The sequence below is a fragment of the Pteropus alecto genome, unplaced genomic scaffold, assembly GCF_000325575.1.
Source record: "Pteropus alecto unplaced genomic scaffold, ASM32557v1 scaffold75, whole genome shotgun sequence".
Lineage (NCBI taxonomy): Eukaryota > Metazoa > Chordata > Mammalia > Chiroptera > Pteropodidae > Pteropus > Pteropus alecto.
This window is the reverse complement of record NW_006440638.1, coordinates 23,436,244-23,449,876: the sequence shown is the minus strand read 5'-3', so window position 1 is coordinate 23,449,876 and position 13,633 is coordinate 23,436,244. Positions and strand designations below refer to the sequence as shown.

The window sequence follows — 13,633 nt, the reverse complement described above, 5'->3', positions numbered from 1 at the left end:
AGGAATATAAGCTTTGGCAGTGAGTCCCTGGACTTCCTTGCTCATTAAAAATGTTTTGTCCAGTTGGTGGTAGAAAACGAACAGTGCCGATCCAAGCCTTTTTATTCTCATAGCCCTCCAAAGTTTGCAGTCACCAAGAACCCCTGGGTTTTACTCTGAGCGAAAAGATCTACATGAAGTCAGGATTAGTGTCTGAATGTCATTCCTACTTCAAGGCCAAATTGTATTTGACCAGGCCCAGGCAGATGGGAGTGTACAATTGTTTTTGAAAACGAAAGGAAATTTCAAAATGAATATGTAGTGCATGGTCATTTTATATATGTTTACTTAACTATCCTTCTACTATCTTCCAGATTTTTGCTGATATATTCAGGTTTTTAAGCTAAAGCTAAAATACTTTTGTTAGGTTATTCTATTTGTATTATATATTTCTCATTCTTTCATACTGTACACTCTTCCCACTTCCTGTCTCTCATTCTCTGGACCCCACTCCAATCAGGTTTCATCCACAGTGAAACATTTCTTATCACAGGTACCGCAGACTTCCACATTACTGATCCAAAATTGAACTTCAAATGTTTATTTTTTTTCTTGGTCTATCAGCAGCACTTGTTCGTGTTGATCACGTTCTCCTTAAAGTATCTCTTTACTTGGTTGTTTGCCTACCTCACGGCTTACCTCCCCTGTCTCCTTTGCTCATCTCCCTAATTATAAATACCATAGGGCCCCAGAGATCTCTGTGCCTCCTATATACTCATTCATGGAATTTAAATGACAAGCCAGACCTCTCTCACTTGACCCTTCCCCAACTACTCAACAGCTGCATGCCTTCTCAAACAGGCTTATCAAATACAATAGATTCCAAGTTTAAGTCCTGTTTCCATTCACATCCTCCCGCTCCACTCTTCCTCTGCAGCCTCGCTCATCTGGATAAATTCTAGTTATCTAGTTATTCATAAGTCCGCAAACTTGGAATCATTTTTTAAATATTTGTGTGGGTAATATTGAATCTACTCAAAAGTAGACAGAAGCATAACAAGAAATTCCATGTATCTTCTTCAACCAATCCCAGGAGCTATTGACCACATGGCCATTGTGTCCTTCACACCTCAAAACGCTTCCACCACATTTGTACTATTTTAAATCAAATCTTGGTCATTAAATCATTTCATCCATAAATATTTCAGTATACATCTTTAAATGATGTATTTTTGCATTTTAATGTAACTTCATTGGATTTTAATATAACAGCATTACCATACCTGAAAATAATAATTCCTAATTACCTATTACCTAGTCAGTGTTTAAATTCTTAGTTGTCTCAAAACACTCATTTTTATCGTTTTACTCTTTGTTTGAATCGGGGTCTTGAAGTCATTCTTGACTCTTCCCTTTTGCTCTACCCCACAACCAATCTATCTATAAATTCTGTTGGTTCTTTCTTCCAATTATGTGTAGGATCTGACCACTTCTCAACACCTCCAGTGCTACCCCATTGGCCCAGTTCCAATTATTCCAAAACTTAGCAGCTTAAAAGTACAAACATTTGCTATCACACAGTTTCTTTAGGTCAGGAGTCTGGGTGGTCAGTAAACTGTGTCCTGTGGCTCAGGGTCTCTTATAAAGGCTGCAATCAAGGTGTTTGCCCAGGGTCTCTCATGAAGCTGCAGCGAAAGTGTTATTGATGGCTGTGGTCTCATCTGAAGGCTCAAGAAGCAGAGGAAATTCTTCCACAATCATTTATGAGATCATCAACAGGATTCACCTCCTCCCGGATTATTGGACTTAGTTTTTAACTGGTTATTGGCCATAGGCCTCTCTTGCGTCTTTGCCATGTAGATGTTTCCAATGTGTTAGTTGACTTCATTAGAATGAACAAGAGAGAGTAGGCAAGATAGAAGCCAGAGTTTTTTGTAATGTAGTCTTGGAAATGGTATCCTATCACTGCTTTTGTTAGGAGCAAGTCACTAGGTCCATCCAACTCTCAGAGAGAGGAGATTGCGCAACAAAACAAAACAAAAATCTCATTTGAGAAACATTTCAAAAAGTCATTGAATATTAAAGCCAAAAAATAATTTTAAGATATCATAGTCCAACTTTCATTTAAAAAATAGAAACAGAGACACATATAGATGTTAACTCTCTTGCCCCAAAACATTTGTTAGCAACTCAGAGCACAAGAATTAAAGCCACAATCTTTTTTTTTCCAGCTCTTCCGCCCTCCAATTCTGCTATCAATAAAACTTAGCAAATCTTTAAATATGAATATCAAGATTGAAGAATCACAGATAATTCCAAGATTTTACGACTAAATTGCTGGGACAATAATAGATTCACTTTTAATACAAGTTTTTTATTTTCCTTTTGATAATAAAATACTTGTCAATAAAATGGGCCACTTAAAATATATTTATTAGTAGAGGCATTTTTCTCTCAAATACACTAGATGGTGTGTAAGTCAAGATAAACTAAGTTAGTCTGCAGCAACGAATATCCCCCAAATCTCAGCAGCTTAACACAACAAAACCTTTTCTCTTGCTTTTAAAAGTACAGGTGACTCTCAAGGGCAGCTATCTTATACCTGCAGGTATTAACTCAACATTCCAAGCTCTTTATTCTAGCAATTAAATGTTTCTACCCAGAAATGACACAGGTCATTTCATTCATATTTCTTTGGCACAAAAAAAAAAAAAGAAAAGAAAAAAGAAAACAAAAGAAAGGAGAGGTGATTAATTAAGGGCATGAGTACCAGAAAGTGGGAATCATTGTCATCTTAAAAGCTTCCTGCCACAACCCATAAGGTACTATCTCATTTGACCCCTAGTTACCTTTTAACCTCAGCTCCCTGTACTTCCACCTTTGTCCATTCAACCACAGCCACACTGCCTTTGTTACTCTTCAAACATACTAAGCTTGTTCCTGTCTTAGGGCCTTTGCACCTGCTATGCCTTCTCTCTGGGACAAATTTCCTCCAGATATCTTCATAACTAGTTCCATTATTTCCCTCAGTTCTCCACTCAAATATTTTCTCAGAGAGGGCTTGCCTGATGATCATATATAAAATAGAAACTCTTTCTCTCCCATGTTCCCAGCACTCTATTCCATTTACACCTACTTTTTCACCACCTATTACATTTTTAATTTTTTGATCTTTTCCCTCTGCTTTATGCTAAGTTCCATGGGACATATACTTTATATTTCTTGTTCTCCCCTCTTCAACTCTTAAACGTAGAAAATTGTCTGTTGTGCAGTAGGTGCTTAGAAATTTGTTAAATTATTCATTTTGTGGTGTTTTGTAGACATATTAGCAAAATCACTGAGATTTAACTTAACTTTAACTGATTTAATGCTTATCACTGGCACTTTAATAACATGACTTCCACATTTTTAAGTCCTTCTCCCTTCCTTTTCCTCTAGCTTTTTATAATTCATTCTTGATCAATTAAAGTTTATCTTGAGTTATTTTCCTTTAAGAGCAATGTGTAGATAACATGCTCTCTGAGCCTTTGCACGTCTGAAAATTGCAATCTCTATTTGGTTCCTTGTTAAGTTTTTTTTATTTGTTTCTAGATTTCAGAATTCTTATTTTTGTTCTTTAATTTCAAAATTTTATCAGAATCCCTTTCTTTCATTTATTTGTTTTTCTCTGATTTATACTGATTGAGACATATATGCCACACAGTAATCTGGACTAACTTTTGATTTTCTTTTTTCTTTTTTCTTTTTTTTATTATTAATCTGTCTTGTATTAAGCCTTTCCTGATCCATATAACTTGAGTTTTTCTTTGGCTCAGGAAAATACCTTCACAGATATTTTCTTTCTTCTGTTTGATATATTCTGATTTGTTTATTGAGAAAACCAATTATCCATATATTAGTTCTTTACTCTTGCTTCTTTTCTGTATCATCTTCTATTGTTTTTATCTTTTTTTTTTCTTTCTATATTCTGAGAGTGAATATTTCATCTTATGTATTCTATATCACTGAATCAATATGCTGCAGGATTTGTTTTGTACCTCTGATGATGACGGCTGTATATTTTATTATCACTTATTTATCTATTCATATGTGCTTATTATTTGCTATTATTAGTGATTATTTTACTATGTAATATTATTTTATGATTATTTGCAATTATTTGCTTCTTCCTTCCCTGTAAGGGGATTGCATGTCCTTGCCCATTGCCACGTCACTTGCAGTATCTTCCTATTGGAGCTATGTGCTTCTGTGCCTCCATTAACTCTGAACTTAGCCATATGACATGATTTTGCCAATCGAATGTGAGTAGGTATAATATATACCAAACTCAACCAGAAACTTTAAAAATTATATTGAGATATGTTATAAAATAGATCTTTCATGTGTCTTCTGCATCTTGAGGGCCATGTTGCCTCTCCTTTTTTCCCTAAGTATCTTTTATGGGGCTCTAAGTTAGGTATCTTTCTTAATTTTAATCATTGTTAAAATATGGGGTGTTTGCCAATGAATAGAGTAAATGGCTTCCCCTGGAGTGTCCCCTACTGTTGACTTTAGAGTACTCTTTGGAGACTAAGACGAAAGGCTAACTGTTATACACAGCCCCTAGACAAAGGTCTAGTGTCTAGATATCTTCCATTTAGTGCAGCACTGCAGGATTTGGTAAAGGATGACACTGATGACACTCCCTGCAGCTTGGCAGTCCGACTACTTAACCCAGATAAATCAAAGTCATCTGTAGTTTCACTCCTTGTAAGGAACGGTAGGTAAAAACTATAGCCCCTAGATTGTACATATCTTATTGTCCTCCCTTCCTTTTATCATCCTATGGTATACTGTATTATAGAGATTCTTCATCTCTAGTGGATGAAGACAGCAAGGCCTTAATGGCAGGTGTTGTAGGAGTTAAATGTCCTCAGATGCCTTACATATAGAAGAGAATGGTTTCCCTCTGGTTTTTGAAGCCTACTGTCTCAGAAGAAGGAATAGCAGCATAAGAATGAATAGTGTAGACTTTTACTCTTTACATCCCACTCATCTGTCTAAAGGTCACATCCTTCCTATGGACAGTGAGCATTCCTCTTGGAGACTTGGATATCATTGACCATTATTTCTAACTTCTAGGATCCTCTGTGTACTCATGAGTATTTCAATGGGAAACACTACTTATTAGCCAGCACCTAATTTTTTCATTTTCTCAAATAGCTACAAGAGAGTACACCTGAGTTTCTTCCTCTCCCATCTAAAAACATTTTTTCTAGCATAACATGGGTAATAGAAAAACCCTCTTTTTCCCGTTTTGCTTTGGCTTCTTCAGATGGCTTTTTGGAGGTTAGTGGGAACATACTCTGGCAGTGACATACTGGTTGGTGGTCGGGTTTCTTTTCTCTACCATGTTTTAAGGTAAATGCTGGCAGGGCCAGGAAAGGATCCCAACTCTGACTTTTTCGAACTTGTCATATACCCTAAGGTGCTCAGGTTTTGGCCTTGGAAAGACCCGCATCCAAATTCTTTACTACCCACTTGCTACTGGTGTGACCTTGAACAAATAAACCAAACCTAATGATCCTGTTTCTTCATCTCTAACATGGTCCTAAAATGCCCACATGTTTCCGGTCAATCATGAGGCTTAGAGAAAATGAAAGTATTATGCTTAGAAAACAACTGACACAAAATTGGGTGCTCAATAAATATCGACGGTGGTACTATGATTATCTTTATCCAAACAACATAATAATGTCATAAGCTTGACAAAATGAATGAGAACATGGCAGGGCTGGATTGTACCACCCATGCTAACCCTGTGCTCATGCAACTGCATTTATCAGGCCTGTAATTAATTATCTGTGTGACTTCGGGAAAGTTCCTTTCCTTTTCCACGCTTCTACCTCCCATTCGTAAAACAAGGACAGGGAACTATATCAGGGTAGCAAATAGGTTTAATCTCATATGTCAATTCCAGTTGATCCATAGTAGGTACCTAGAAAACAGATTTAAAAGGATTCTGAGGCCTTGGTTGGGTTCAATAAATAAGTTTACTATCATCTGTCAGCAATGTCTGAAACGAGTAGGGATGCTAGTCCACAGCTTTCTCGAAATTTGCCAAGCTTAGACTCCAGAAGACCATCACAATTCCCAATCCTCTGGTTCTTTTTCTGGGTCTTCTCGATGGGCTTTTGTAACTGGGTGACATTCTATTCACCCAAATGAATATTCAGTGTCATCAGAGTGAAAAGTAGGTGTGGCTACTCCAGGCAAGTATCTGAAAGACTAGAGGATAATGAAGCTGTGTCTTGGAATGAGATGGGGGTTTCATTGAGACTTCCTTGCAATTTGAGCATAAAAATAAATAAATAAAGCATTTTCATCAAAAGGGAAAAAAGGATAATTTTCTAAAGTTGTATATACATGTATATATATACACATATGTATACATATACACACACACATATATATATATACACACACATAATATACGTGTGTGTGTGTGTGTGTATCACAGCCTAATGATGCCATGTGGGGTTGTAATATCATTTGCTGGTAGCTTTCTTTCTAATAGCATTTAGCAATGGACACCCTGGTGGGTTTGACCAAACTGGAAGCATTTATTTCCTGATCTGCAACAGAAAATTATGTTTCTAACTGTATAATTATATTAATGTGTGCTACAAATAAATTATTTTATAAACTGATTTAGCCACTTCCTTTGATATTTAGGACCTAAGACAAGAGTGTCTTATTTCTGGGGTAACTTGGTTAACTCAAATAATGAGATTTGATTTTCATAAACCTTTAGAAGGAAATAATGTAAGTGGCTTTTCAGCCTTTCATTTCTGTAAGACAAAATTAAGCACCTGGTTGTAATTGGCATTTTGTCATCTTCCTACAGGGTCAGGGATATTTGCCTTAATGTTAAAAGCTTTTCAGGTAGAGATGTGACGTTGGGTCCCCTTTCTCCAGAGCCTCTATGGCAGGGTGCATTCTTCATACTCCCTCCTTAATGCTTCATTTCAGACAGCTACAGCATCCCTTGGGTCCTGCTCTTGTGAATCTGTGATCTCTGGCAAAGCAAAAATCACCAGTCTATAGTCATACCGTTCCACTAAATATGATGAAGAACTGTTAGATGGCTTTCTCAGAAACAGTCAACATTAAACGTGATTTTTGTTCACAGTGTACCCTCAGCTAGGCTCTACGATGGAAGGGCATTTTTATAGGGGAATCTATGAATATGACAGCAGCAATAAACAGCTGAAAGTAATCTATGAGGCGTTTGCAAATTACCCCTCATGAGCTGTAGCGGTTGTGAAAGATAATTTGTGGTTCTCACAGAATACCCTGCAAATTGGGTCTTTCATATGCGATGTTTTTTACAGTTAAAACATTTCATCTCTCATATTAACAAATGATAACTGTGCATTTGTTAATCTAAACAATTTGATTTATATTTTTCTGTGCTGAGAAGCTGTTGACATTTCAGGATAAGTAATTATTTTCATTGCCAAATGCTGCTTGTGGTGATTGTAGGCAAAAGATAGAAATCTGAATATATGTATGCACCATTTTAATCATTTCCCTTAAAGACTGCTTATAAAGCAGGAATCTGTTTGCCTGAATTATCATCTTTACTTAGATATCTAACAGGAAATGGGTATTGACGAGTGAGGGTGCTAACCACATTCTGGGTTTTCTGTGGTGTGTTCTCTCCTGTAATTGGATGCTATCTCATGTAATCACTGTGGGCAGGGGGATGGGGTTGACCTGCAGTGTCACCAAACCTCTGGCAGAGCACTGTGCACTTGCATTCTTAAATCACAGCAGTGAGAGGAAGCACACGTATTGGCCTCAGTAGTTCTCAGCTTATGTAATATCTGTTCGAGTATCTCACGGGATGGTTGCCAGGATTACATGACGAATGCTCACGAGAACACCTCTCACTATGCCTAGGACATAGCGTGAGCTCTGGAAACATTTGGTGAAATGGGGATGACATATAAAAAGATCTTCTAAATTTCCTTTCTCATATTACTTTCCTGGCCGTGGGCTCACAGTCCACGGCAAGGAAAAGAAAGACTTTTTCACTATATCCTTAGGCCCGTTTGCTCAGCCTTGCCAAATGCAGTGGTGCAGGAATCAGAGCAGAAAGGAGGTGCCAGGACTGGGGATGGAGCTGATACAACAGCTGGCTTTCTCTGGAGTCTCTTTTGGATCTTAAAATCCATGCTAACGTTTCAATCTACTCTAATACATCCAGGTTTATTTTAATATTCAGAATAAATTAACAACAAAGTTTATACTTTTACCCCAGAAAAATCATTTAGCAAAATTGCTGCTCCAAAAAGATGGTTCCTCATTAGCTTCAGGGCGGGCGGGGGTGGGGAAGTCTTTCATATGCGATGTTTTTTACAGTTGTGAAGCACGCGTGGGCAGGGGTAGATGGCCTCTGTGATGGTTAAGGGCACGCTGGTGTATGTCTTGCAGGGTAGGTTTTGGGAGGTTCATCAGTCTTTTCTCCTTGGCCTCTTTACAGTGTGGGGCAAGGGTCTGGCCACATTAGTTTGGGAGACAGTACTCCCGCATGTATGGACCTCTCATTCACATCCCAGGTTAGGGAATGGACTACTGATTTAGGATTCAAACCCATTTTTACATGGCCTGCAGGAGTGAATGTAGAGCCAGGACCCTGAATGGCAAATGCGTTTTATCCTTTGAACCAACTTCAGTTGATGAGTTGTGGTTGCCTACAGTGCTGCCTTAAGAAGGCATCTGTGATGCATCCAGGCTCAGCTGGGAAGAGAGCTGGGCTTGATTACCAATGTCTTTCAAGGTTTCTGAAGGGACAGGTTGCCCTATATTTGCCATGCTCTGCTTTTGACTTGTCCTTAACATTTCTGTGTAAAGTCATTTCAGTACTAACAGGTGACTAAGTATGAGATGGGGCATCATGAGAGCAAGCAGGTAGATTCTACTTTAAGAAAACCTAGCATGAGAAAATGCCAATTTACAAAATGCATAAATCTGGAGCCAATTATTGTCACTACAGAAAGATTCCATGAAAAGTTCCTTTAAATAGTGAGCTCCCCTACTGCATTAAAATGATGATTCAATTTACAAAAATTCACTTTGCATGCAACTCTTCAGGACCGTGTCTGTGGAGTAAAGCAAGCCACGCCTGATTTTTTAAAACGACGGCCTAAATAATGTTCAGGATGGCTGCTGCCACATATCTCAAGTCTCTTGATAATTCCCACTCTCTTCAGACTTCCTTCTTACTTCCTATGCCAGAGTGTTGAGTAGACAATCTGGGTGGTGGTCAACAGCTGCTGGCTTCCACCCTGCCACGGCTGCATTTCATTAGTGGGTAAACTGATTGCTCCGAGTATGTTTATGTGTGGGTGTGGTCGTACAGTCTACGCACTCTGTGCACTGTGTATGTGGATACAGATACACATAAGCCATTATCTCGCTCTCAGCCCACCCTAAATTCGTTCCTGCTGTGAGAGTTATAAATGGAAGGTTCCAATCGCTTGGTGGATATGGCTTTTCAGTAATATGTGCCCTGAATTCTGGCTCCCCATCCTCTTTGTGTTTGTTTATGTGTTATTTACCCTTGCATCAAAAAACTTCCCCAGACCCTGGGCCTGAGTCCCATTATCCAGACATGGAACCCTCCTCTTCCTCTGTCTGTGGCCTAGAAAGCCCAAAATGGTTTTCTGATTTAGAAAATTAAATATAATCTGACTCTTGTGGCAAGCTACAAAATTCCCAACCAACAGACGCTCCTATTAAATATATAACATACACAACATCTAAAAGTATCACCGATCTAGCATGAACTTGAATTATAGAGGCATTCAGTGCCCCTTGGGTAAGATCACCAGCTTCTTCCCAGGCGCTTGAAATTGGGCAATTTTCCAATGGACCATAAAGCTCCCAGGAATGCTGACTGGCACACATATTTGAATTTCTGTTCTCTGTAAAAGCAACTTAATGCAGGGAAGAGTACCTTAAAGAGATGGTATCTCCCCTTTCTCTCTGTACTGCCTTCTCCCACATAGGATAATTCTAATAACTTCTCAAGCACAGAACACAAATATCATCTCTGTTTCATCTGTGGTATTTTAAAAATCTCAGCATAAATTTCTTCCCAGGGATTTTTTTTTTTACAAACTCATTTTTTTTTTCCCTGTTGGAAAAAGCAACGTGAGGCAGTAAACAGTGAACACATCAACTCTACTCAGATACATTCTTCTGGCCTAAAGTGATTCTTTCTATTTGAGATGCAAGCTCTCAGGCTGGTGAGCTGTCAAATGCCTCTTTTCCTTCTGCCTTTGCAGACTCATTAGTTTGAACCAAAGGTCCTCCGTGCTGTTGGGCTGTAATAGCTGCGTAGGTGCAGCCATAGATGGCGGCCGCCAACATCAAGAGACACATAATCCCACACAAAACCCCAGTGATGATGACAGTGGCCACGGCATGACGCAGATTGGCCAGCCTGGGCTTGGGTTTGAGCTCACACTCCGAGTGGTCTCGCTCCCCAGTGCTGTAGCTCCCAGGAGGCCTTGGGTCAGCCTGGTGGGCAGAACCTGGCTGCTGCACCTGTGAGGGCTCCAGATCTAGAGATGGAAAAGGGCAGGGCTTATACAGCTCATGAGGGATTTTAAGGAGGTCCTGTCCCTTCCAAGTGTCCGGTGATGCACAGATGACACTGTCCACTATTCCCCCTTTAAAAAACAAAAGCAAAAGATGATAAGAATCTGCTACGACTAAATTCCAAAATCCTCAACCTGCAAAAAGTTAGGCAAATGGAATTTATAAAGCACCTTTTTTTTCCCTCCTGGAGTCAAAGAACTTAACAACCATATTTTATGATTTTAGGATTTCTAAATTGGCCAAATGCTAAAAATGCCACACACTAAATTGGCAATTATATATGACCAAGGATTCATTAGAAGCTGGGTCACCTTTACCTTACAAATGCCAAGGGAAAAGCAGGGCAGAAGCTGACAAGAAGGGGCACTGGGGCTAACCCGAGGGCACTGTCGTTGAGGACATTCCTGCCACTCACATCCCCTAACGAGCCTCTCCAACAAAAAAATCTGTTGTACCAAATTCCCATTGGACTCTAAGTAAGTAAATACATAAAACCAACATCCTTTGCTGTGATGTTATGTGTTAATTACAAAGACCCTATGTGTCTAGCGGCACTTCAGCGATGCCAAATGGAGACATTGTGGTCTTCGTATTTCACGTATCTGAAGATTTGGCAGGAATGTTAGTTAAGTTCATGGGATTAAGTACAATTAACATGTCTCCTCAGGCCTTAAAACATTTAATACTTCCCAGTACCGAACTTTCCAATGGGTTATTAGACCCAGTTTTCATTCTCTCTAAGGCAATTGATTTCCTCAGGTAAATAGACTATATGGAGGATTTTGGTGACTAGTAATTCTTTTCTAGAAAGAGCACTGGGCTAACATTCCATTCTGGCCAAATTTGACCACCAATTTACTATGTGACCTCAGGCAAATAAACTGTTCTGACTAAATTTTTTTTGCCATAAAAACGTATTTGTATCTAGCTTGATAGTTGGTAAAGCCCTGTTAAGTAAGTCTTCACAATGGGTAATAAATCCGCTGTAATGGATAATTCTTATCTAAGGTTATCCATAAGTGGACAAACAACACCCAAACCCAGCTCACCCCCTTGATTCCAGTTTTTCCCACTACGCTCGCTGCCTGTCTCTACTTCCTCCTCTCTGGAGCATCCTGAGGTCAGCAGAGTTTACCAAGTAAACTCTGTGAAGCCTGTAAAGCCTGGCACCACTCTTACCCAAGTTAGGTTGGAGACTCTTTGTATATACCACAGGTGAATTACAAAATTATAGCAGAAAGTCACGTGCGGGAGGTCATCACTTCCCAAAGTTATTAGAATTTTCTGTCACATAGCACTTCAGAGTTTTGGGAATGCCTTCACATCTATTCCCTCTGAGCCTGATAAGCCGAGTGCTACATGGCCCTGTTAGTAGATAAGGCCATTTTGCAGTGCAAGGGTTATGGTGGCCCAGTTCACATCAGGGTTAGTAGCTATGGCAAAGCTCAACCCACTCCAGTTGGATCACACTTGAAAATAGAATTCGATGTCACTTTGGAGTTGAGCAGTTATTCAGGTGGCGATTGAATTTCTCTCCTTCTTAAAAGCTTCTAGTTTCTAGATAAATAATGTCGTCGTTAATCAAAAAGTAGAAAGTTATCTCCATGAATCATATTTGTAGATAAATTTAAACACCCTTTAATGACTCACTGGCCACTTTTGCCATACTGTGAAATGACATCAATGTGAAAAAAGCTTACACCAGCCCCTTGCACATTCCTCAACATTCCTTCTAATGCAGAGAACAGATAAGGTTGATCCTAGGCAGAGTTTTCCAAATAGACGTTACTGACCTTTATAGATAAATTTCTCCAGCCAGAGTTTAAGACCAAGCAAGTGGCAGTTGCATTTCCAGAGGTTGTCCTTGAGAAGTAGTAGCTTCACACTGGGCATGGATTCTAGGAGCGCGCGATCGAGCTGCTGAAGCTGGTTTTGTTGGACTGAAAACATGGTTAGGTTCTCCCAACGCTGACCCAGGGATGTGGGAAGGTGGTTTATGTTGTTTGATGACAAATCAAGCTCCCTCAGCTGTGGGAGGGAATGGAAAAGTCTGCTTTCCAGGGAATGCAGGGAGTTCTGGGTTAAGTTTAAGACTTGTAAGTGCTGAAGCCCATGGAAAGCTCCAGGGGCCAGATTTGAAAGGGAATTGTTACACAAGTTCAAGGTCGTGAGCTGTGGCACTGACCTAAATGCAAAAGCAGGAAGCTGGTGTATCTGGTTATCTTGTAAATGTAGTGTTAGAGTTTGAAGAGGCAAGTTGGAAGGGATTTCAGCCAGACCCTGCCGGCTGCAGTCTACAGAGTTTGAGGATGAGTGACAGCGGCACTTCTCTGGGCAGCCACACACCACCTGGAGCAGGAAAATCACACTTGAAAGCAGGAGCAGTTCACCTACAACAAACAGAAAAAAATTGAGATAGGAACCAGTTTGTAGCACCACCATTTGTTCCCCTTTGAATTCACATGTGATTCTGCGTCAACCACCTTCCACAACCTGAAAGAGAGGTTCTTCCGTTCACCATACTTTCATAGAATTGGGCTGGACTGGGTATGTTCCCAGGCGTCAATAACTAATGCAAATTCTGTGGTAAATATTGACAGAGGCCTTAGAAAACATACTTCCTCGGTGGCTCAGAAATCAGAAGATGGAAGACTTAAGGATATCTAGAAAGATGAAAGAAATCTTTCTGAAGCACATGCCCTTTGTAAGGTGTAGTAGAATTTTCTGGGGCCAGAAGTATGGGAGAGTGATAGGGAATTCAGATATTCACATTTCTGAAAAGTATGCTCCAGGTCCGTGCTGTCCGATAGAACCGTCTGTGGTGAGGGAAATGTTCTTTATCTGCTGTCCAATATGGTAGCCATTAGCTACACTGGCTACTGAGCTCTGAATTGTGGCTAATACAGCCAAGGAACTAAATTTTTATTTGCATTTCATTTTAATTGATTTAAATATAAATGGCCACATGGTGCCAGTGGGTACCTTATTGGAAAGGGCAGGTCTA

At 39.6% G+C, this 13,633-nt stretch overlaps 2 protein-coding genes across 7 annotated transcripts in view; one reads left to right on the top strand and one right to left on the bottom strand.

Annotated features, from left to right (window-relative positions):
* The window catches only part of CACNA2D3 (calcium voltage-gated channel auxiliary subunit alpha2delta 3), a 799,126-nt gene that overhangs the window by 660,009 nt on the left and 125,484 nt on the right, over nucleotides 1–13,633 (top strand). The window lies entirely within an intron of this gene.
* The window catches only part of LRTM1 (leucine rich repeats and transmembrane domains 1), a 5,638-nt gene continuing 2,228 nt past the window's right edge, over nucleotides 10,224–13,633 (bottom strand). Inside the window, exons 2-3 of the mRNA XM_006917532.1 lie at nucleotides 12,423–13,019; nucleotides 10,224–10,700 (exon numbers count right to left, since the gene is read on the bottom strand). Of these exons, the coding sequence (XP_006917594.1) occupies nucleotides 10,267–10,700; nucleotides 12,423–13,019 (1,031 nt within the window). The 3' untranslated portion in view covers nucleotides 10,224–10,266. The remainder of the gene's footprint in view (nucleotides 10,701–12,422; nucleotides 13,020–13,633) is intronic.